The sequence below is a fragment of the Miniopterus schreibersii genome (genome assembly GCF_964146895.1).
Source record: "Miniopterus schreibersii genome assembly, chromosome: 2".
Lineage (NCBI taxonomy): Eukaryota > Metazoa > Chordata > Mammalia > Chiroptera > Miniopteridae > Miniopterus > Miniopterus schreibersii.
The window spans coordinates 158,873,358-158,899,121 of record NC_138102.1 but is presented as its reverse complement, the minus strand read 5'-3'; the positions used below and the strand labels follow the sequence as shown (position 1 = coordinate 158,899,121).

General features: G+C 39.4%; 1 protein-coding gene across 3 annotated transcripts in view; it reads right to left on the bottom strand.

Annotated features, from left to right (window-relative positions):
* ABCC9 (ATP binding cassette subfamily C member 9) overlaps window positions 1-6,044 on the bottom strand; it is a 104,105-nt gene extending 98,061 nt beyond the window's left edge. The window contains exons 1-4 of one of the 3 annotated variants that reach the window (XM_081125431.1): window positions 5,707-5,826; window positions 5,253-5,361; window positions 2,443-2,522; window positions 2,120-2,276 (exon numbers count right to left, since the gene is read on the bottom strand). In XM_081125431.1, coding sequence (XP_080981557.1) covers window positions 2,120-2,261 — 142 coding nt within the window. In that variant the 5' untranslated portion in view covers window positions 2,262-2,276; window positions 2,443-2,522; window positions 5,253-5,361; window positions 5,707-5,826. Of the gene's footprint in view, window positions 1-2,119; window positions 2,277-2,442; window positions 2,523-5,252; window positions 5,362-5,706 lie in introns of all 3 variants that reach the window. The other 2 variants (XM_081125430.1, XR_013997981.1) reach the window with 2 other exon arrangements.
* Window positions 6,045-25,764: the final 19,720 nt, after the last annotated feature.

Below are 25,764 nucleotides of genomic sequence, written 5' to 3'. Positions count from 1 at the left end.
GTTAAGAACCTTATGATTTCATTCATATGTGGGATATAAAACTGAAAGCAACAAATGGACAAAAAAGAAAAACAAACAAAACTCAAAGGCACAGAGAACAGTATGGTGGTTACCAGAGGGGTAGCAAAGGGGAAGGGGTCAAATACATGGGGAGTGAAGATGACTTGACTTTGGGTGCTGGGCACACAATGCAATATACAGATCATGTATCGTAGAAATGTACACTTGAAACCTATATAATTTTATTAACTAATGTCACACCAATAATTTTAATAAAAAGAATATTTTCAAAAAGAATAAATGTGCTTTGTGCCTCAAATATTGCAGGGAGGAATTTCTTTATGAACAAAAGGGATCCCTGAAGCATTTGAAAAGTGATTCATGTCTGAGTTGTTCCCAAATGAACATTATTAAATGATTAGTTACATTTAACGTATTTTACTAGAATTTATGCCATAAACTCTTGCAGCAAACCCTGTGTCTTTTTTGTAGCATAATTTTCCTTATACCTGATACTTCTTTGAGATTTATTTATATACTCTCACTAACTCAAGTAGCCAATGTGAGAGCTGAATAGTTTGCATTTTTTCCATCTCCCTTTGACAATGTTCACTCCAATTCCAATTGATTCAAATACCCCTTTGCCAGCCTTTGTGTTTGATGCTAGAAATGCAAATAGGGTTTTCCCAACTGCTCATAAGAAGTTAATTGGATGTCAAAATGAATCATTAATTATAGAATTGCCACTCTAAAAAGTAGATGTTCTACTTTGGGCCAAAGGGCATTCTTAATGTCCTATAAATAATACTACAGAAATAACTAGTGTTTCCATAAATGGCCACTGTAGTCACAATATATTTAATGTCTGTACATTAGTTTAACATGAAAAACTATGTGCCAAGAATATGTATGTTGGCCTTTGTATGACATGATATGCTATAGTATAACAGAAATTCCCTTCCAGCCTCAGGAAGAGTTAGTTGTTCTAGCAGGTTAATTCCCAGGAAAATTTGTTCCTATAATTTGTTCCTAAATTTGTTCAGTGTAATTGAGCACAACGCAGTATATAGTTGTCTTTCTTTATCCTCGATGGATACATTTCAAGACCCCCAGTGGATGCATGAAACCACGGATAGTACTAAACCATAAATATATTTTTTCCTATACATACATGCTTATGATAAAGTTTAATTTACAAATTAGGAAAAGTATCAGATTAACAAAAATGACTAATAATAAAATAGGACAAGTTTAACAATACACTGTAATAAAATTTATGTGAATGCCCTCTCTCTCTCTCAAAATATTTAATTGTACTATGCTCAGCTTACCATTTAAAAGAAGCACTTTAGGACATATCCAAACCGTCAGCATTACTAGTCTTGCACTTTAGGGCCATTATTAAGTAAAATAAGGGTTACCTGAAGACAAGCACTGTGATACGGTGATAGTCAACCCAACAACCCAGGGGGCTGCTAAGTAACTAATGGCTGTGTAGCATATACATCGTGGATACACTGGACAAAAGGATGATTTACGTTCCCAGTGGGAGAGAATGGGAAGGCATGAGATTTCATCATGCTACTCAGAACAACATCAATTTTAAAACTTATGAACTGTTTATTTCTGGAATTTTCCATTTAATATTTCCGGACTGCAGCTGACTACAGGTAACCAAAACCAAGGAAAGCAAAACCAGGAATGAGGAGGGACTATTGTAATCATCTCTCTTAACTTGGAACATCTGTTTCACTGGACTAGAATATTCTAGGTAACACTGTGTTTTATTCATTTTCCACGCTCTTTACCCAGCACAAAGCAAGGCTCAGCAAATGCTTTTGATCTATCTTATATAATTCTATTTTCCCTGTTTTTAAAAAAACTGTTGTTGCTACTTGATGTCCATTTCTAAGATGGCATGTAAATTCTATTTTACCTACAGAATATTATATGTCAAAAAAATAAATAATTGGAACACACAATACTTGCTTGTCCTTACAGAGTTATGTATCAGTTTTCACGTTGGAGAAATTGGTTAACATTATACCAAACCTCATCCATTAATAAGATTTTTTTCATAAACATTAGGTGATGTAACATAGGACAACAGATTACTTACCAATAAACAATATTGGAAAAGTGATAAACAACAGGAAGACATGAGGAACCAGGTTGAGGGCATCCACAAAGCAGGGATTTTGTAAAACTCCATTGTAGATGTTATATGAAGAAATGTTGTTACCACAGAATGAAAGGCTCATCTTATATGGTTTACTCTAAAATGAAGAGAAAAGAGGAAGAGCCTCTTATTATTAAATTTTCCTTCATAAAATTATAGCCTTAAAAAAGGGTTAAGTCCTCAGAAAAACCATGCAGTGTTAGTGGAGTTATTCACAATTCACAGATGGGGATACTGACGTTCAGATTTGTCCAGTAACTTACCAACCAGTAGAGTAGCTGGCATCCACACCCACGTGTCTACCTATAAACTGTTTGTCCCGATGTATCACACAGCCTCCAATCTATTTTTTAAAGAAAATATCTTATCTATTCTTACTAAGAATAAGTAGCAGCTTAATATTTTAACCTCAATGAATATTTTTAAAGAAAATATCTTATCTATTCTTATTAAAATAAGTAGCAGCTTAAGATTTTAACCAAACTGGACTTTGTTTCTTTTTCACATTTATGTAACCCTGGATTCTGAGCTAGATTATTCAAGTCTGGCAATGGTTTGAATAACTAAAATAGTACTTTTTCCTCTCTTCCCTTTCACTGATTTTTTTTTTTTTTTTTTTTAGCAATAATCACAAATAATATTTTTTCCTGAAAAAAAAGTGTTACATAGAAAAGACTGGCCACAGTACGTACACTATTGGAGAAAACAAATTTCAAGCAAAAGTTTTATAAAGCATTATATAAATAGAATAACTAGTTAGAAAGCCTATGTGTTTACAGTCTATTAAAGCTTATATGGAATTCCTCTCACATATCCATTCTGGTAAGCCCCCCCCCTTTTTTTTTTTTTGATAAATCATTGATGTGCTCTCTAGTTGAGACCTTTTCTTGTCTTAAAAAAAAGAGTCATACTTAAAAAAACCTCAAAATAAGATTATATAATTGGCAATCTTTATCAACTATAAGATTCTAAGCTGGATAAAGGAATTATAAAGAATTTAAGATTTTTAAAATAACAGGAAAATGGAAGTTATGCCTTTATAATTATATGCTAGATGTATTTCTGGTAAAGATGAAAAAAACAAAAACTGAAAATTAATAGTAGCTAGTAATGGAATTTTTAGTAGAGATCATAAAAGAAAACTTTAAGCCCACTCTAAATTGACGGGCATGTATAAACTGTTTTATTTATTTTAGCTGGGTTTAGAATTGTATACAAAATTATAATATTCCAATTGGCCACATTTATAAACCTTGACATTTAATCATTATCCCTGAGTCAAATGCTAAAAATATAATCTGAATTTGCAAAACCTACACTTCATTAGCCCTAAGCATAGCCTGCTTAGTATTAAATCAATCCTAAAAATAACCAATTAAGTAACTTTTGGATAGATGTGTGTGACTGTGGAAAGAAAGTGCAACAACCTGAAAAAGTCAAAGAGTATTTTCAGTCGTGTATCTGATGTCTGGGATGCTGGGCCATTAATTAACTGTAAAAATACTTATAGATGCTGATCATGTGCTAGACACTAGGAATCCAACAGTGCACATGACAAAAACAGTCCATGTGGTTTTAGACTATATAGGGTACATCAACCCCAACAGTTCATGATACAATGTAAAGGTTATGATCCAAAAGACAAATATGCAATGACATTATCACATAAAGGTGCCTGTTCCAGATTGATAAAGCAAAAGCTTTAGAATGATTTCTTCCTTCTACCACAATCTCCAACCGCAGATTCCCCCGGCTCCCAACCTGTTCACTGTCTCTCACCCCATCTCTCCTTTTGCCTTTTCTTCTGCGTCCACTTCCATCTTCTCGCTTTGATCCCCACCGTCCCCCTCCAACATCCGCCTACAGGTGGCACATTCTACCAGCCAGACCACGCTACCACCCAACACAGACAAAGAGAGGGAAGGGATAAACTTAGCGCAGATAACATTGAAAATCATTGTGTTTAGCTAAACAGTTTTTATTCAATCAGGGTCTTTTAACTTATTCTTAACATCTCCAAATGTCATTCAAGGTTTCCCCACCAGAACCCAGGTTAAGTTGGAAAGGCTTTGAGAAGGGTACAAATTGCTGCTCCTGCTGGCTAGACTCTGTCCTGTGACATCTTTGAGCCCCGCCCCTTCCAGATCTGTCTAGTTCAGCTAAGCCCTGACAGGGGCCCAGCATCAAGAGGAGGGAGAGGGAAGACAGGCCAGATAGGAAGACATGACATTTTCCTCCCCACAAGCATAAACCCACGGAAAGATGTTCACGGGTTTGTTTACGACAGCTGATAGAGTTAGAGAATTGACTAAATGAACTTTAAAGACAAACATCTGAGCTGAAATTTTGATGATAGGGATGGTCTGCAGAGCAGAAAACAAAAAGAAGATACTTCTTGATGACCAAACATGATTTCATGGCAAGAATTCTACTGTCAGAACTCTTATTCTTTAAAGTGCACTGTATGTAGAACTCCCCTCGGGCGTTAAAAAATTTGGATTTAGTTGATAAGCATAAAGGAAGGGGAAACTATTCCTCTTTCCTGTTCACCCAGCAGAAAGTGTTAGTTCTAAAGTAGTAGCAACCCCGGAGAATTTAACATGCAGGAAACACCTAAGGGAAACATACTAAGAGCAACATTAAAGCTTCCATTCTTACACACACAATAACTCACTCTTTAGTTATTCAGAGATTAACCAAATTATGTTATGAGAAAGAAACCTTACACTTTAAGGAACTTACTTAGGAGGATCACATCAACTAGCTACGAAAACAAATGTAGTAACGTCTTGAAATTATTCAGCCAATGGTTCAGAAAATACGCACAAAAATATGTCTGTCTGTTTATCTATCTATCCGTCTATAAATGACAGATCTGAGTGGGGAAAATCCCTACGGAAAAAATGCCCACTGACTTCTCATGCAGTGCCTGACCTGAACGCACCCACTGAAGCCCTAGCGCGCACCGAAGGAAATGCTGGAACTGCTCAGCAGATAAGATTCCTTAGACAGACACTCCAATGGTATTTTTTTCTTAATCCCAAACTGAACAAATAAAGCAACAAATAAATACCTTGGGCAATCGCCCGACGCTGCTTCCAACCCCTACTGGTGCACTTGCGCCACCGTCAAAACACCGGCTTCCTACACTGTCTTACGCGTAAATTTCAGACCTGGAACTCCTAAAAAACAAAGAGTAACAACAATTACGCAGAGAGAAAGCTACTTTGTGAAAAATACGGTAAATGTCTAAGAGGGGGGGGGAAAAGTTAGTATTAACTCCTTACGCTATCTCCAGTTGGTTTAAGCAGGAGCCGGCAGTTTTGCAACAAACGCTGGAAACCTGATCCCCACGCCCTCTCCTCTCCGGCGGGCCCGCTCCCTCAATCCTAGAAATAGCCGCGGCGCCCGCAAAGCGCTGTAACGTGCGCGGGCGCCTTTTGGCTGCGAAATGTTAGGTCTAAATCGACAGCTTACAGTTATTCGTTAAAATTTTAATAATATTGATGTAAAAGACACGGACTCACTTACTCCGAAGGCAGAGTTTTCCTCCCCTACCGAAGCACGCAGCGCGCCGGAGTGGATTATTTTTAGGGTGGTGGGAGACCAGCTGCTGCCTCCTATCGAGTTTCTAAATTGCACTGACTGCTCTGGGCTGGGGCTCGGGCGGACGCGGCGCGTCCGAGGCAGGAAACTGGGCAGCAGCCCCGAGCGCAGCGCCCGAGCCTGGAGACCCTCCCCACCCCCGCTCGGCCCCAGCTTTCCGCACGGGAGCCGCACGCTTGGGCGCGCGGGGCAGACTTTTACAAACACAAGTAATACGCGTCCCCCAAACTTCATTAGACACCGAAACTTGCCCTGTGTCATTCAGTGATTCACCGGGGTCGGGTTTTTAGACGTCTAAACACGCAACGCACTCACATTTTTGTCCCCCGGGCTCTGTTTGCGCCCTTATATTAACCACATAAGGAAGCAGATTTGGGGGTTTCACCATTTCCCCCCTGAGCAGAGCAGGGTAAGGAAGGGCTCATTCCAGGCAGAAGAACCGGCTGCAGGGAGATGGGGGTGCGCGCGAAGGTCTCGGGCGGGAGCGACGCGGGCGCGAGCCGACTCCTCGCCCCCGCCCCCCGGACAACTCGGCCACCCCTGCGGACCGTCGGCCGCGCTCCCGCGGGGCGACCCCTACCCTGGCTCCCCAAAAGTGGGACTCTGGCTCCCACGGCTGCACAAACAGTTCCCCTACTTTTGCTCCGAGAGAGAGAGATCGTTTATTCTCAAGAAGACAACGTGTTTAAAATACACTCGCTCCACAGTAACTCCCCGCCCCACGCAAGCCGTAAAGTCTGTCCCAGGCCACCTTCTTTAATTAACACTCAGCTTTCTCAGGGACCATCGCCAAGTCGGCCTGCAGGAAGCGCCGTTTTCAGCAACTGCCCTGGTCTGGTGAATGATGGTCGGGCAGCCGGCTGCTGCCTCCAAGGCTCCGCGCGCCACCCCTAACCCAAGGGGCGCCGCGCCGCTCCAGGACCGCCGGCACCCGGAGCCGGTCCCGGGGCCTGAACCCTCAACCCCGGCGGCCTCCTGGCCTCTCTGCCTGCGGGCAGAGGCGAGTCCCGCCCCGCAAGCCCCGGGGGGGGGGGGGGGTCCCCAGGGCGCCTCACTCTGGGAAGGACGCAGCGCGCTCAGATGGGCGCCCGGCCTCGGTCCGCGGCTGAAGCTTGGACCCCGTGGCCGCCAGGGGTCTGCGGGGCCTCGTGGGGCCGCACTCGGGAGGGTCCCGAAGGCTCTGGCTCTGCGGCCTTTAAAAGCTTGGCAACTGCACCCTGGAGCTGTCTGGCGCGGCGCAGGCTCGGGGAGAAAAGAGCATGTTTCAAGAATGGGGTTCTCGGTACCGTGGGTGGAATCCGGGGAGACCCAGGAACAAGCTGGAAGGGGGACCAGAGGCGCCCCAGGACGTCTGGGGAGAAATGACTGGAAATAGAAGGCTGCAAATAATCCCCAGATATAGGCTCGGAGTGTGACTACACAAAATCAAGTTGATTTGGTGGTTTTAAAAAATATTGCCATTATTAAGATTATTTAGAATGATAAATGCTTATTGTAGAAACTGTGGAAGTTGTAGAAAAGTATTGGGGGGGCAGTGAGCCCCAAAACTTATAAAACTACCTAAAACATTTTGTTACATTTTAACAAAAACAAGCTGTATAGTGCAGTGATTAAAAGCATGGATGGGGGAGCTAGCCTGCTATCAAATCCTGCTACCCCACTTGTTACCTCAGAGACTTTGGACAAGTTGCTTAATTCCTCTGTGTGTCAGTTTCCTCAACTGTTGGATGGTACAAAAAAAAAAACACAAAAAAAAACACATGCTTCATAGGTTTGATGTGAGGGTAAATAAAATAATTTCTTTAAAGTGCTAAGAGATTGTCTGCCCCTTAAGTACAAGCTAATACTTATGCTATGGTTATTATTTTTTCTATGCATATTTTATATTGTTGGCAATCGCTAAACAATTTATCTCTTCACAGTATCTTTTAAAACAATTATTTCCCAATGGTACTTAAAAATATTTATAGAAAGCATTTAAGTGGCTGCATAGTATTACACTGTGTGGCTATGCCAAAATTTTAAACCCATTTTTCTATTGTTAGGCATAAAATTGCCAAATTTTCACTACCATATATAATTCTATGATAAATTCTTTTTATAAAACTTTTTCTTTTTGTATCAGGTAATTTCTTTAAGACACATTCTCTGAAAAGTGATTACGGAGTCAAAAGTAGTATGTATTCTTAAGGCTGAAGATAGAGGATGCAAAATTACTTTCCTAAAAAGTTTGTATTAATTTCCCCAAACTATGTAAGATAGTCTATTGTAATAGAGTGAAATGCTTGGCCTCTCTGACTCTGTCTTGTTCAAGCCTGCTTTGTTCCCAAGGCCTTTAGGTTAATAGCTTCTTGCATATAGACATAATAATTATTAGAGGAATTCTGATTGTGGATTCAGTTTCACAAAAACAGCCCCTTACCAGAAAGTTCCTCTCCTGAGGTGAAAAGGGGAGTATGCATTGTTTATCACAGATTTGCAGGAACCTCATGACCAGACTCACATCAACTAAGGTCAACAGACTAAGTATAGTCTTCTTCCAAACCCTCCTGGTGCTCAAATGTCTGTGGTCCTCAATCACCTCTTGCCCCTCTCATTCCCTCCTTCCCTTGAACTCTTTACTTTCTTAAAATGGATTTGAGGAACCACTAGGTCTTTCATCTTCTCCATTGGCTCCTTCTAAGTCATACAAGTTTTTGTTATTAACATTTAATATTTTTTCAAATATTCATTAATCTTTGTATCCTCTCTATTGTGAACAGCTTGGCCACATATTTGTCCATCTAATGAAATTTCTTATCATTTGCATGAACTTTTAATAAGAGAAGGATATTAATCTTGTTACATGTATATTATAAGTATTTTCCCGATTTGTCATTTTAAAATTGATAGTGGTCTGCCTTTACAAAAAAGTAAACAATTGTTTTCATATATTTTACAAATGTATGAAATGTATAAAGATTTATTAGAGCACATACCATTTGCTAGATGTCCTGCTGGCCACAGAGGTCAGTGATAAGTCAGACTACTAGTGTCTCTGCCTTCATAGTGTTTCCCTCTAAGGCAGCAATTTTCAACATTTTTCACCTCATGGCACACATAAACTAATGACCAAAATTTTTTGACAAATAAAAAAATATATTTTTTGCCAATCTGACAAAAATAGGTATAATTTTGATTCATTCAAACTGGATGACTATGGTGTTGGTTGTCATTTTTTATTTGACAATCTAAGGGAAAAGAAGTTAGTGAATGTTTTAAAAATTCTTGCAGCACACCAGTGTGCCTCTTGTGACACACCAGTTGAAAAAATCTGCTCTAAGGCAAATTTGGCTCTTTTTGCCATTTCATTGTGTTCCAGTGCTTTATTTAATAAATATTAACCTTTATTTATATTTGTTTAAAGGGTTTTTAATCTGATTCTGGAATTTATTTTGGCATATGCCATTGGATGAGAACCTAAGTTAATATTTTATTTGTTACACCAACACGATTTACTGAATAATCCTTTTCTTCTGCCCTGATGTGTAATACCACTTTTGTCATATACATATAACTATGTTATAATAAGATCTGTTTCTGGGCTACCTATTCTAGTCAAGTGATCTGTTTTTCAGCTTTTCTATGCACTTACTATGATCAGATGTATTTAAGTATAGCTTTAAAGTATGTTTTAACTCTGGGAGTGTCAGTTCCTTTTTTACTCTTTACAAAATTTTCTTAGCTCTTCTCTGTTATGAATTTTATTGGAATTTTACTAAATCTAGTAAGTAATTTATAAAGAAATATCATATGTTACTGCCTGCCTTTCCATCCAGAAACATGGTTTCCCATTTATTTGTTTTCTTTTTAGCTTAATATTAAATTTTTATAAGTCTGTACATTTCTTGTAACAATCGATTATACAAATTTCATATTTTTGTTTTCATATGTTGTACTGCTACTAAGAATGAACTAATTGTTTATATTTTTAGCAGATTATATATTTATCTTATATTCAGTCATTTACTAACTTTTCTCAATACCAATATCATGTTATTATATTACCTTGACTTTCCAGAAAATATGATTTTATCTGAGAAAAGTTGTTACACTTGTGTTATGCACTGCATGATTGTGTTCCTCCCACCAAATCTCACATGTTGAAAACCTAACCCCCAAAGGGGTAGCATTAGGAGGTGAGGCCTTTGAGAGGTTTAGATGATTTCATAAGCGTAGAGGCCCCATGATGGGATTTATGTCCATATAAGAGAAACATACTAAAGCTCCCTCTTCTTTCTCTCTCTGTCCCCCCCCCCCCCCCCCCCGTCTCTCTCTCTCTCTCTCTCCTCTCCACTATGTGAGGACCCAGCAAGAAGGTAGATATTGGCAACCCAGGAAGAAGGCCCTCACCAATAATTGAATCTGCTGATGTCTTGATCTTGTACTTCCCAGACTCCATAACTGTGAGAGATAGATGTTTGGTATTTAAGCCATCCAGTCTTTGGTAATTTGCTAAGCAGCTCAAACTAACTAAGACAACTTGCTTCTCCTTGTCAAATACTTAGAGCTTATTTGTATTTTCCCTTGAATTTTATGAACTCTAAATTCCAGAATGGTGTTAAAAAATAAAAGAACACAAAACATCTTTGTTTTTATTAGAAATATATACAATTTATTTTAAAATCAACTTTGTTAAGTATAATTTTTTATAAAATAAAAACCATTTATTTATGAGATAGAGATTGAAGTTTGGGGGATAGGGCAAGATTTTTGTTTATTTGGCAATATCGTCATTCAATTTTGGTATCAGGATTTTCTTGGTTGCATAAAATGAATTTGGAAGTAGTTCTTCCTCTGTTTTCTGGAAAATAAGAAAGTAATATTATTATTTTTTCCACAAATTTTTGATAGAATTCAAAGTTGAAGCCATGTGTGCTTGGAATTTTCCTTGTAAATGTGTTTTATTTAAGAACTTAATTTCTTTACGAGATACAGTGGTACACAAATTTTCTATTTCTTCTTGTGTTAGTTTAGATAACCTGTTCTTTTAAAGGAACTAGTCTAAATTTTAGATGTCTTGGCACAGAGCAGTTTATACTATTTCCTTAGTATTCTTTTGATGTCTATAGGATTTTTATTGATACCTCCTCTTTCATTCTTGATATTGGTGGTTTGCATTGTCTGTTTGTTTTTTATTGATCAGTATAGCTAGAGATTCATCAATTTTATTTAGCTTAAAAATAATTTTTACTGACTTTATATTTTTTAATTTTCTTTAAAACTTCTTCTTTGACTCATTGTTTATTTAGAAATGTTTTAGTTGCCAAATACTTGGAGGTTATCCAAGTATCTTTTTTTTAAAGTGGGGTTTATTTAGATAAATTTCACATGCAGTAAAATCTAACTTTTAAAGTTTACAGTTCTATGTGTTTTGACAAAGATATACTGCTATGACTAGAATCACAGCCAAGATATAGAATCTCTTCATCATCAGCTGAAGTTCAAGAGGAAGGAGTCTCAAAAAGTTTCCCAAGCGGTAAGAACAACATGTGCTGAAGCTCAGAGCTGATGAGACTTCTCAGGCTTGAGAAGTTCTAAGTAGCTTATTGTGGAATAAATAAGATACAGTGAGTGGGAAGGATTGCTAGAGACTGGTTTGCAATGAGGATATATTTCAAGCTAAACAAGGTGGAGCTTCTCCCCAGGTTTCCTAAGCAAGCATGAGATTCTATGATCAGATCCCTGCTTTAAAAAGATCTCTGTGTTGGCAATGTGGAAGAGAGACTGGTGGGCATGAGAATGGAAACAGGGATGCAAAACAGGAAGCTTTTCCAGTAGTCCAGGTGAGGGATAGTGAGGGCTAAACTACCACAGTCACAGTGGGACAGGGAGTGGGAAATCCTTTTGGAAGTATAACTGCACCAGGCAATTCCTTAATTGCCAAATGCTGCGGCCTCTTTTAGCCTTATGCCTGCCTGGCTTCTCTCTAGCACTTTGACACTCTTGTCTTCCCTTTCGAAAGTTTACCTCCTTTGTTTTAACATATCGAACTCTTCCTCTCTAGTAGTTTACCTTTCCTCGGCCTCCTACAGTGACTCATCTTTCACTACTTAGTGCCTAAATTTGGTTTCTACTCTAGGTTCTGTTCCTTCATCACCTTTACAAGAGAACTTATTCATCCTCACGGCTCTAGCAAATATGGTAAAAAGTGTATACTCTCCCGAAAGTTTTGTCACTACCTGCTGTGTGAACTCAGGCAATATTATCTTCTCTGGAGCTCAATTTCTTCAGCAGAAAATGGACATAATGTTGTATCTACCACTGAGGATTATTGGGATGACTTGAGATATGGGCCAAGCAAAATCTTTGCCATGCAGAAGGCACTGAACAAATAACATCTCCCTTAGTTATGCTATCAAGTTTGACTTTTCTAAAAGGATGTTCTACAGGCACCTTTGGTGAATACTATAATACTTTCTGCCCAGCATTTTTGTCCTAGGGATTTTCCTCTCTTTTGATCTACCTGGCTACTTTAGGCACTGCAATCTTAGTTTGTAACCCCAGCCTCCGAACCACAGCTCGTTTGACATATAATAACTATGTGGCCCAAACTAGGCAAATCAGGATCTTTCCCAAGTATTTTGAAATTGGAACTGCAAAAAAAAGAGAGAGAGAAGAGAGCTCAGTCTCTCCCTAGGTGACTGAATCTGATCGGTAGAAACAGAGAAAGAAGGGGAAGAAGATCTGCAGGAAGAAAAGACTAGAAAGAGGACAGAGTCTGGATGGTTTGGGGATCCCTTAATCTAAGCCAACAGCATGCTTCTTCTCAGCTTCCTTAAGTTGTCTCAGGATCCCTCTGAATTCCTCATTTTGCTTACGCTAACAAGAGAGGGACTCCGCTATTTGTGATGGGAGGAAAAAGTCCTACTGCACCTCAAATTCACTATGCCTATAATGAAACCTACTGTTCCCACCACCCCACGTTCCTCTGATTTCCTCTAACTGTTCACACCGCCACTTACTCTATCCATACTCACACAGCTTTCACACCTCGGAATCAGCTGTCCAACACACGCATTCAATTCACCTGGAATGCCTACCACATTTACCTCATAAGTTACCTACCACTTCTCTCTTCTCTTTCCCCATTCCACTGCTACTGCCTTATTTCATGCTCTTACTATCTTTCGCCAAGATATTTTGATACCTCCAGACTGGTGTTTCTGTGACCAAACTGCCCCCCTCCACCTTCCACAATTTACAGGCATATCTCTCTAAACACAGATCTGATTATATCACTCCTCCCCAATCCCTCAAAGTGTGGCCCACCAATGTCCTGTACCGCAATCTGCCCACATGTTTTTTAAAAATGCAGATCCCTGAGCCCAACTCTACCCAGATCTACTGAATCAGGAGAAGGGGCCCTCCAGTGAGAAATCAATAGATTTTTTAATAAGCATCCTACTAATTCTTAACACTATTAAATTTTGAGAAATGACCTACTCAATAAAAGCTTTAGTTTGCACTCTAATTTTCCCAGTAATACTTTTTAAAATTTATTTTTAAATATGCTTTTATTGATTTCAGAGAGAGGAAGGGAAAGGGAGAGAGAAAACATCAGTTATGAGAGAGTCATTGATCAGCTACCTCCTGCATGCCCCCTACCGGGGATCAAATCAGGAACCTGGTCATGTGCCCTGACAGAATTGAACCTTGATCTCCTGGAACATAGGTCAGTGCTCAACCGTTGAGCCATGCTGGCCAGGCACCCAGTCATATTTTTAAATATCATCCAAACACCTTATTGCTCTAGGCACACTGCTCACTCACTGTGCATAAATAAATCATACTTTTTAAATGCCTTCTAGGTCTTCGCCCATGCTTTTGTTCCACTGGTCTGAAACACTTGTCTCTTCCTCAGCCTACTGTTGAACATGGCTTGTTAATTATATTCTTTATGCTCCATGATTGCTGGTGGTTATATCTTTATTAAACTATATTTATATTATAATTATTTATGTCTCTCTTCCCATGAGGTTTTGAACTTTTTGTAAGCTAGGTCTCTGTTTTCTTTAACTCTGTAGCTTCCAATATCTATTGCACTACCTGGCAAACAATAGGCAATCAATGAATACGTTGAAATGAAATCTGAGTTTTCTAGTAATTGTCCTTTTTTATTCTTTATTTTGCTATAGTGTTACTATAGGTTAAGTAAGTCAGAGAGGAATATAATGCACAAGTATATGCCCCGTGGTACCACAAAGAACTGCTTTGCATGGCACCAAGTAGCCTTCTGTGGGCCTAATGGAGTTAGCCTTGGAGTCAAGTCTCCACCAAACTGGAGGGCATCTCATTCCAGGGGGGCCATAGAAAGCACCAATGTTCAGGTGCATGTCTACAAACAAAAAGAGGCATTAAGAAGCAGGCATTAAAAAATCCCACTTGCCCACTGGGATTTTTACCTAAAGCTTATCCATGACACAGTCTTCTGATTGGTTTGGTAATAAATCTCAATATTAACTTCATGAGCACTGATTTCTTTGAATTTTGTCAGCAAATCCAGATATGTGTTGGTTTCTTGGTACAAATTCAACATTGATTTGGTAAAACAGAAAAAACTGGAAAATATTATGTAAATGATACCAAGTATTAAAAATAATGTAGATAGCAAATGGGACAGGGATCTCAAGTCTTTATTTGTAAAATAAAGGGGACTAGGCCGGCTCCAATATTTTCAAAATTTAGTAAAGACACAATTGTTGGGAAGTCTAAATATCTCCACAATTAGTGATTCACACTTTTGTTATTAGTTAAATAAAATATTTTAGAAAACTATACATTTTTATTTATTCAAATTGAAAGTAGTAAAATTATTTTTACTTCTAACATATAATAAAAAATAAATGAATTTAGACCTTGCTAATTTGAGTATTGTAATAATTTTGATTTAATTACATTTGGAGTATTTCTGACAGTAGCTCATCAGGTTTATATTTAAACACTTCAAGGGCATTATTTACACATGTGATTTAAAAATGTAAACTGCTTTACATATGTAAAAGGAAACATTAATACTTGTAATAACATATGTATTTCTTTTTTAATTTTTAAAATTTATTTTATTTCCTTTTTCATCACCACTTATCCCTCCAATACCCTCTTCCCCCTCCACCCTCCCTCACCCCACAATCACCACACTGTTGTCCTTGTCCATGAGCTTTCTCTTTTTTTCCTTTGTTGCTCAATCCCTCTAGGCCCCCTGCCTGCGCACTTCAGTATTTCTTATATAACCCTTTAAGCAGACATCCAAACACCCTATACTAAATTAATTCTCATTAATTAAAGGGCATGTAATTGATTTCCATTTGTGAATTCCATTTTTAGTTATTTTGAATAAAACTGGCTTTAATCTTTAATATATTTAAATGTTTAATAAATTAGTAGGGAGAATTCTAGAATTAATTTCTCATTATGTTGTAAATATGTCAGATTTGTTCAAATCTTAGAGAGCATGTTTAAATATGTTTAACATTTTTCTTGATTCATCTAGGTAGAGTCATACGCAGCTTAACAAAGGTGGTATGTTTTGAAAAATGCATCATTAGGTGATTTTGTCTTTGCACAAATATCATACAGTGTACTTCCATGAACCTGGATGGTAAGGTAAAGCTACTACTCTAATTGTATGGGCTATACTTTTATAGGACTGGCAGCACAGTGGGCTTGTTGACATGAGCATCACTACAAACACATGAGTAGTAATTGGAGTGTAAGCCCTGACATCTGGCTTCTCTCTAATGCAAGTGTCTGACATAAGCTTTTATTTTTATTTTATTTTTATTTTTAAATTTATCTTTATTGTTGAAAGTATTACAGGTGTTCCATTTTTCCCAAATGACCCCCTCTACTTCGCTCCCACCTGCTCCCCAGGCCTTCACCCCGTTATTGACTGTGTCCATGGGTTATGCATTTATACATATAACTTCTTTGGTTAATCTCTTCCCACCCTCCACCCCCCTTCCCTCTTCCCTCTGAAATATGATCATCTGTTGCATGTCTCAATGTCTTTGGATCTATTTAGTTCAACAGCTTCTTTTGTTCATTAGCTTCTTCTTACAGAAGACCCTTCAACATTTCCTGTAGTGCTGATCTGGTGGTGATGAACTTCTTTGGTTTTTTCTTATCTGTGAAGCTCTTTATCTGACCTTCAGTTACAAATGATAGCTTTGCTGGGCAGAGCAATCTTGGTTGTAGTTTCATGTTTTTCATCACTTTGAATATTTCTTGCCACTCCTTTCTGGCCTGCAAAGTTTCAGTTCAGAAATCAGCTGACAGTCCTATGGGTGCTCCCTTGTAGGTAGCTAATTGCTTTTCTCTTGCTGCTTTTAAGATTCTCTCCTTGTCTTCAACCTTTGGCATTTTAATTATGATGTGTCTTGCTGTGAGCCTCTTTGGGTTCCTCTTGTTTGGGACCCTCTGTGCTTCCGGGACTTGTAAGTCTATTTCTTTCCCCAGGTAGGGGAAGTTTTCTGTAATTATTTTTTCAAATAGGTTTTCAATTTCTTGCTCTCTTCCTTTTCCTTCTGGCACCCAAATAATATGAATGTTGGGCCTCTTGAAGTTGTCCCAGAGGCTCCTTATACTATCTTCATACTTATGGATTCTTTTTTCTTTTTGCCCTTCTGTTTGGGTGTTTTTTGTTTCCTCATATTCCAAATTGCTGATTTGATTCTCAGTGTCCTCTATTCTACTGTTGATTCCTTGTAAATTATTCTTCATTTCAGTACATGCAGCCTTCATTTCAAATTGGTACTTTATTATGTCATCGATGGTCTCAGTTGTTTTTGTAATACTCTTACTAATATCCTTGAGCATCCTTATAACCAAAATTCTGAACTCTATCTGTTAGCTTGCTTGGACCTATTTCATTTAGTTCGTTTTCTGGAGATTTTTTTTGTTCTTTCCTTTGTGACATGTTTCTTTACCTCCACATTTTGTCTGCTTTCAGGTGTTTGTTTCTATGTATTAGGTAGAGCTGCCATGTATCCTGGAATTTGTAGAGTGACTTTGTGTAGTAGATGTCCTGTAGGGTCCAGTGGCTCAGCCTCCCCAGTCACCTGAGCTGGGCCTTCTAGGTGCTCCCCTGTGTGGGCTGTGTGCACTGTCCTGTTGTAGTTGAGCCTTGGTTGCTGTTGGCGTCACTGGGAGGAATTGACCCCCAGGCCAATCGGCTGTGAGGACCCGCTGCAGCTACAGCCAAAGAGCTGCTGTGCTGGAGACACCCCTATGGAGCAAGATTTACTTCAGTGGAGCTATGGTGTTCACCAAGTCACCCCTTGAGTGTGTCACTCGTGGATGTGGTAGGGTTGTAATCCAGCGTGGTCAAGTCTGACCAGCAGGTGCACTGTCTCGGGGGCCTCTGGGGAGGGGCAAAGTCAGCCTGTGTCAGTGCCTTGCCCAGGGCCACCCAGCATGAGCTACACAGCAAACCATAGTTGGCTGCTACTTGTGCTGGGCTTGACGTTGCCCAGGAGAGGCCAAGCTATGAGCAATGCAGCTGCCGCTAGTGCCAGGCCTGGGGCTGCTTATTAAGCCCTATGGGGCAGCTGCTGCTTGTTTGAGAGATTTTAGGAAAGTCCTAAGCATGAGGCTCAAGAGGCCACTTGCACAGAAAAGCCCCTGGAAATGGCCCAGATGAGCTGCAGGTGGGGAGGGGCGGGGCCTCCGGGAATCACGGGGCGGGGCCAAAGGTGAGAGTCAGGTGCTGGGGATTCAAATATGGCGCCTGCCTGCGGGCTGTGTGCGGGGAGGACTCGCCAAAGGAGCCATGGCCCTTGTCACCTCTTCTGCCTGGGAGAAAGCTGCCCCTCCAGCTCTCGCCCGGATCTCAGGCAGGTTAGTTCCCCCCCGAGTGTCCCGGGTCCTTTCAGGCTGCTGCCCGGCGCTGGGCTCAGAGGGAGCGTCCGAGTGAGTCCGTGCCGGGCCCTTTAGAGGAGCTGCTGGGGCTCCCGCAGCCTCCGCGACCCTCAGGGACAGTCCCCACTGAGTTCACAGCCTGGAGTTGTGGGGACGTCTCTTCCTGGCCCTGGAGCCCTGGGCTGGGGGCCTGCTGTGGGGCTGGGACCCCTCCCTCCTCCGGGAAACCTCTGCCACGGAGATTCCCTCCCTGGTTTAACCCGCAGCATCGGGTGTGGGCCCGCGGCTGCATTTCTGATTCAGCCCCCATCCGCCCGCCTCTCCGCCCCTCCTCCTGGTCTCAATGCTCCTTCAGTTCCCTGGTTGTGGGGCTCTTGTTCAGCCTGATTTCAGGAGGCTCTGAGTGATGGTTGTTCTGTATTTTACTTGTAATTTTGACGTGGTTGAGGGAGGCGGCGGGTGCATCTGTCACCTATGCCGCCATCTTGTTTCCTCTCTCTGACTTAAGCTTTGAATGCCAAGGAATCAAAGAGGCATCCTCTTAAAATTCGAGGCTATCTTTATCTCTAATAAACACATTGCCAGTCCAGTTGCTGGACTAGCTAAAGAGCCTGGCCACCTGCCCGTGCTGAGGCTCCTTTGTTTTAAATCTTGACTGATTTCTTTGATGACTTGGACTACTTGTTTTCTTCTTCTGGCATTACAGATTCCCACTGTTATGTTTTAAATTCACCAATAAAGAGTGAGCCCTTAAAACCCTAGCCCCCTCCCTCAGCTCCAATAAAAGCAGAACCCTGGACCTGTCATGCCCTCCCTCTTGCTGTATGCCTCCTGGGGCCTGTACTGTCCAGGACCTGTAAGTAATAAACTCTTTTTTTCTTCAGAGCTTCCTGGTTGTTAGTAACGTCATTCCAGGTGTTTGTAACATTAGTTTAGAAGGGGGAGTTGTCTTTGGGAAGCTCACTGGGCCCAGGTGAATGCCCTCAGTTATTTCTAGAAGACAACATTACTATCCATAAAGTGACACCTGCTCAGAATAGTAATGCTTTGGGCTATGACTGCCCCCACATCACTAGGCAATAGGAATTTTTCAGCTCCATTATATCTTCATGAGGTTTAATCCAAAGAAGTCCACATAGATAAAAATTTCTTGTCTGTTGTTTCAACTTAAAAATGCATACAAATTTTGCACTTTACCCTATAACACCACCACCACCTCTAACCAACCATATCCATTTTCTAAATCAGTATATTCCAGCATCTGACATTCTGTCTGAATGCAATAAATATTTGTTGAATGACTAAATAACATATCCAAGTTGATGTTAATGGGGGAAAGTATAACTTTCTAGATGTTCAAGTAAAATCAGTGCACTAGGAATATGCACCATTATTATCAATGGAAGTGGAGTTCTTGGGGTGCTGCAAGGAAAATAATTTCCTGAGAACCCCACAGGAGGATGGGGTTTTGTAGAAAGCTTTATCGATGATGTAAAATTAAAGGGCTTCCCCTCCAGGGTAACATCTGTGTCTGTCTCACGATGGAAGAAGTACAATCTTGTCTTCGGCAGGGCCAGAATTAAGGCCACTGCCCAGAATTTCTGCTTCATATTAAAGTACTATCCAGTCGAGCAAGTGGCTAGCTTATCTTGTGGTCCCAGCTGCAGTCTATTGCATGTGGGGTCAACATGGACATGGGTCATGCAGTTTTTTAAGGCCACATAGCTATGGGGAGAGAACAGGTGAGGGCATGGGCAAGTGCCAGGCACCCAGCAAGAGAGTGAGAGGAAATAAGGACAAGTGTGCAAAAGAGAGGGAACTATTTGTTGGGGTATTTTAACCAGGAACTGTCCAAGATTTTGTGTGCTTGCAATGGCTCTACCCTCCTAGCCAATGATCTTTTTCCTAGGTTAGACTGCAGGCAAGCACCTTCCCTACATCACCCTGACTTCACTGTGCATGCACCCACCTCCCCTTTTGTTTGATCCCTTCCCCCAGTGATCTGCAGGGAATGGACCAGAGATTCCCTGGAGAGTGTGAAGCTGTAGCTTCCTGGTGAAGCTGTCCAGATGACCGTGGTTATAATTCCTGGCCTTCCCTTTGCTTTCTTTCCTTTATTAATATTAATAGCTAGCTAATTATGATAATAAGACCATGATTACTCTGTTGTGTCAAGTGTCCAATTCACATCTCCCAGATTGAGAAATATGTTGGTATAATGGCCTCATAGCTGATTGTTTACTGTGATAACTTTCACAAATACTTTTAAATACAAAAAATGTTGCTGAGTCATGGTGCCAAACACAGCTCTTGGGTTAAGGTAATTATAAATTAACTTTAATTTTTATTTTCTTATTGAGTTAGCCATGGGCTAATGAAATCACTTTTCCGTCGCACAAGGATTACTGCCTATCTTCTCTCTGCAAATTGTTTTGGTTCTTTCTCTGTCCCGACTCTGTGAAGTAAAAAGCTAAAATAATCATCCTCATCATTCAGGTAATAACTAAAAGTATTTAATACAGTTATACAGATAACCAAGTAATACAATTATACAGATAATTTTCTTGGAAAAGGAGCCAGAGGAGAGAATCAAAAACCTTGTTACCTTTACCAGCCTGAATAGAAGGCACAGGGATTCATTACTCTGTTCGTGAAAAGTAACAATAATGACAAGCAAATTGAGTAATTACTATGTGCCAGGCACCAGGCTAAGCATGTTACTCAACCTCACTACTATTGTACCCACTGAGTATTTAACAATTCCTTTAATGTTGATAAAGAAACTAATGATAAGAGAATAATTACATTTCCTACCACTCCCATCACCAACCCAGTGGTGCTGGGAATATAATCAGGATTTTCCCTGATGTCCTCAAGAACAATGCAGAGTGGATTGCTTCATAATTGCAGTAAGAGTTAGACATAATTTTGGAAGGCAGTAGGGAAATCCCAGAATATTGATATTGATCAGGAAAAAATTCTCTCTATTTTTAGGACTTTGACAAAATCTAAATATATATATATATAATTAGAATGCCCTGTAGGCATAATAAAAATTTAAGCTATCTATAGTATATTCCTTCTCTTTCTCTCTGTCACTTTCCCCACTCCTAAACTAGCCCCTGCTCCTAATTCTCTGTTTAATTTCACTGGTAACTCAGGCTTGAAGCCTTGGAGGGATCTTGAACTCGTTGCTCAGTTTTTCTTATTCTGTCCCCTCTAACCTCACACAGTTATTAAATCATTTATGTTTTGTTTAGCAATGACTTCTATCTGCCTCTTTCTTTTTTCTCTGCCTCCCTTCTGTCTTAGTCTCATTAGTTATTGTATCACCCTTTTAATTGGTCTCTTTTTGCCTAAGTCATTCTACACATACATATTATATTCATCTTCCTAAAATGAATCTTCAACCACTACATTACCACTTTCACATAACTTTCATGACTCACTATGTCATTTAAGGTCCTCACAAAGCTTGCCTCGTTCTCACTAACCCTTTGTACTCCAACCGAACTCTACTATTTACAGCTCCAGTACATCCCCTGCTCTACCCACCTTAATCTCTTCCCCTTTGTTCATCAGCTCCCCAAATAATCTTTTATGTTTTTTCCCTCTCTGAATTCTGTCCTGTCCTCTTTCCTAACACCCCATGTTTTGCATCACCCAACTGTGAATCTAGCTGCCACATAATAGATAGTAAATTGATTGCTACAACCCTTTCTTTCTGTAATTGCAGTTGTAACAATCCCTTCAACATGACTTTTGCAGTGTTTCCCCTGCATAGGATAGGCTCCAGTTCTAGCCAGCATACCCGTCTCCAAAACAAGTCCCAGTCAGCTCACTCCTCCCCAAATCAAGAGAGCTTAGAAGGCGGCAGTCTTAGTAGCTGTTACTCCTTTTCTTCCCCCATCAAGTGCAAAGCATAGACTTCCGAAAGGACCAATTTAAAAAGGCCAGTGGAGTCTAATCAAACAAGTAGTCTTCTATCATCCTTAAATCATGTCTTACTCCCACTAACCCATAGCAACCTTCATAGAGAACTTGATATTCTCCTGCTCTTAAGTCTTTTTAAATGAGAACAGAGATTTGAGTAAAGAGAAACTCGGAAGTTAAGAGCAGTTAGCTGTGTTCTTTGAGAGAGATCATGAGGAAACTTGTAGGTGTGAGCCCAATAGGATTTGGGGTCAGGTATATTGTTTTTAAAGCAATGAACTTTGTCCCATATCATACTCTAGTTAACATGAACCAAGCAATAGAAACAAGAGAGCAGTTTCTCCAAAGATGGTTTGTAGGAATTAAGGATATTCAAAATGTTTACTCAAAACAAAAATATAAGATCTATGTTTCTATTACTATGAATTTTATAAACCTAGAAATATGGACTCATACACATAAATTTAATACTGACTGTTCAAAAGCATCTATTGTGGATGTGAATACAGATGAACTTCCTTAAGAAATACTATAAAAGGACAAAAGGTTAGAGTCAAAATTTTTAAAAAAGAACATGATGTTGTTTCTGGAAGAGCAGATCACAGAGGCTAATCTGGGAAACAAATCCTGAGGTCATTTAATAAATTTAGATAAGCTCTAAAGATTACATTGGGTCAGTCACATACAACAATTTTTTATCCTTTTGCAAATGTGAACCATTTAAAGAGTGCATTTCCTTTTTTTCTATGATTCATTTGGGAAAAAAAGATATCTGTTTTAAGCCAAAGAAAGTACAATTCATTAGATATTGATGAAAATTTAAGTTCTAAAAATCAGCAGGTTGATATTCTTGTTTCCACCAGCCTCATAGAGTATTTGTTTCTTGAAACAAAAGAGAATTAAGACTTGGATTGAAATATTTGTTCAGCAATATTTCTTAACTTTCTACTATGTTTGTCATGTGTCGCAGGAGAAAATAGCATTGAACAAGGTAGACATACCTTCTGTCTTTCTAGAACTTTAAATCTAGCAAGGAAGAAAACCATTAATTCAATAAGGAGAAACACATTTTAAAACAAAATCATGATAAATATTTTAAGGGGAAAGTAGGTTTTCCAGACCAGACCTCGTCAGAAGCTTTCCCATGGAAACCCGAGCTAAGCTGCAGCTAGGAGGATAAGCAATAAGCTGGCTGAAAGATAAGAAAGGCTGGGGAAGATCATCATGTTCTAAGTCAAGAGAACATGTGCAAACGCCCTGCAGTAGAAAGGAATGCACATCTCTGAGGTACCAAGAGAAGGCCAGTGGCTAAAGTATAGCAAGAACAAAGAAGCGTGAGGTAAGATGAAGCAGAGCAGGCAAGGCCTTAGGAGGTCACAATAAAGATCTTAAATTGTATTTTAACGTCAATAGGAAACCAGTAAGCAGGTAAAAATTTAGGTTGTTTCCTCTTTTGAAAAAATATATAGGCCTATATAGAGCTCTTTGGCACTCATCTACTTTCTTGCATTGAATTATTTTTTAATTCAATTATTTTTAATAGATTACTAAGAATAGACTTACTGATTTATGTAGTAGAAGTATCTTTATTTCTTATGCTATGCAAATTACTGTCACTGTATCCTTCAGCATTATGATTTTCCTCTTGTACATTTTGGTAATTTTTAAAGTATATTAACTAAGGTAATGCCAGCTCCTCAGTCACAGACCCCAAAAGCTTATTTTTTATTTATACTATAGTTGTGCTTATCTAGCTGTGTTTTGTGGCTGCTCTCAGGTGTCTCCTCTCCTCAGAAAGTGTTTGTCTAGAATCTCTGGGCTCTGTTGTCCTAAGGTCTCAAGCAAGACTTTCACTTTAACACTCTATTACATATTTTTTCGATCTTCTTAGTTTATATAAAAAAGACTCTGAAGAGTATAAAAGGAACAGGTCAGCCTTTTGCATATTTTTATACAAGATTAAAATAAGATAAAGTGAAAACCCTTGTCAAACCATAAAGTTGTAAGATATTAGCATTATTCTGTATTTATTTATTATAAATATTTATTACATTGAAAAGATTGCTTCTCAAAATGCAATATTTTATATATAAAAAAATATCAGGTTTGATTTGTTTAGGGCCTTTCTGTATTTAGTATCTCAGTCAAGACTTCATGGGTTTAAACTTGGCAAGGAAAATAGAAGTCATTAAAAAAAACCCTAACTTCACTTGAAACATTTCCCATAATTCTCCTTTTCTTTCTGTCCCTCTCCCAATTTTTTTGTTTCTATGGAAAAACACCAGGGAAAATATTTCAAGTAGTTATTTTAAAAGACAAAGAGGAAGTTAAATGAAGTGAAACCTCTCTTTTGAAATACAGTGAGTAACACAGTGGACACAATTCACATCCCCAAAACTGACCTATAAATTAGAAAGCTTAAGAGCTAATAGCTCCCCACATTGGAAAGCAAGAACAATAACAACAATAAAACTTAATTAAAGGATAGGAAAATATACAACACTTTAAGAAAGAAAAGATTTACTTCAAGAGAAGCAGAAGATATGATTAAAAATAGGAATTCCGAGAGGAAAATGAAAAAATGTGCAAGCAAATTTTACAGTGCAGAGAATTTCTGTTTAATGGGAAGAAGAAAAAACATTTCGCGTATTTTAAGCTGTTTAGTGGTAAACTCTTATTACACAGGAAAATAAAAACAGATATAACTAAATCCATGCAGTTTATAGTGAGAATGAAATGAGACCTCTCCCTTTGGAACTGTTAGAAGGACATTTAATTGTTCTGCACAGCCATTGAATGCACCCATGCTTCCATCCAATGACAGATCTATTTCTAGCTCAGGTCTAGAATGGAAGGATGAGAGAATAGGGGCACATAGAAATTAACAACTCGATCAAGTTCATATTGCTACGTGTAGGGCAGAGTTGAGATTCACAACCCAAATAAGTCTGAATCCAAACCAGGTCTCTTTGTTTTAACTGTACCAACTTAATTGTCTGATAAGAAATAATTAAGAATAAAGGTCCTGGGGCAGGATATTGCGTTGAACAGAATATCAGAACACAAACTGTATGGCACGAGGACAGTGTGAGATACCCTTCCCATCAGACCCTCTGGAAAGCGGATAAGTGTATTGAGATGAGTTTGGAGTGCAGACAGTTTATTGGCAAGTATACCTTCACTGGAAAGAGGAGGGAGTAGAATTGGGCAGCGGGAGCTGCCAGACCATGACAGAGACCTGACAAAAGCTCTCTCAGCTCACTGGGGATCTCTGGAGGAGCAAAGATCATTCAAAGCTAAGCCCTGTACCACCTGTAGCACCACTTTACTCAGTCATTGGCTGGGGGAAGGGGACAGGCTGAGAACTTGACCTCTGTTCAGAAGCTGAGGCAGATGCTAAGGGGGCCACGTGCTGGAGCCTGAAAGCTCCTGGACTCCTCCAGGCTGGGCAGTAGACTCTTCTGAAGAAGGATTTGAACAGCACACCTTAGTGTCTGACATAGATACCCAGAAGAGTAACAGAGTTTGCCTGACTCAGGAAGAGAAATCAGAACAGAGGTCATTATTTTGACTATAAATGTAGTCACCTACATTTCCTAAGCCACAGTAGTTTGGATTTAAAAACAAGATTACAAAAGTAACCATTAAGAAAAAAAAAAAGCTATCTGTAATCCTACTTGTATGTGTTATATGCTGTTGAGTTGGCTCTGACCCCTGATGACCTTATGAATATGAGTGATATCCACAATGTCCTGTCCTCAGCAGCCCTGCTCAGCTCCTATAGATTCATGCCTGTGGTGTCTTTTATGAAGTCAATCTAGCTTGCATTTGGTTTTCCTCTGTTTCTGCTCCCTTCTATTTTTTTCAGCATTATTGGGGTTTTTTCCAATGAACCATGCCCTCCTTCTCATGATGTGCCTGAAATATGACAGCTTCAGTTTTATCACTTTTGCCTCCAGCTATGTTTCAGGCTTACTTTGTTCTAGGACCCACTTATTCACCTTTCAGGTGGTTCAGAGTATCCATAGAGCTCTCCTCTAACACCATATTTCAAATAAATAAATATTTTGCCAGTCAGCCTTCTTCACTGTCCAACTTTCACATTTGTACATAGTAATTGGGAAAACATAGGTGTGGATGATCTTATC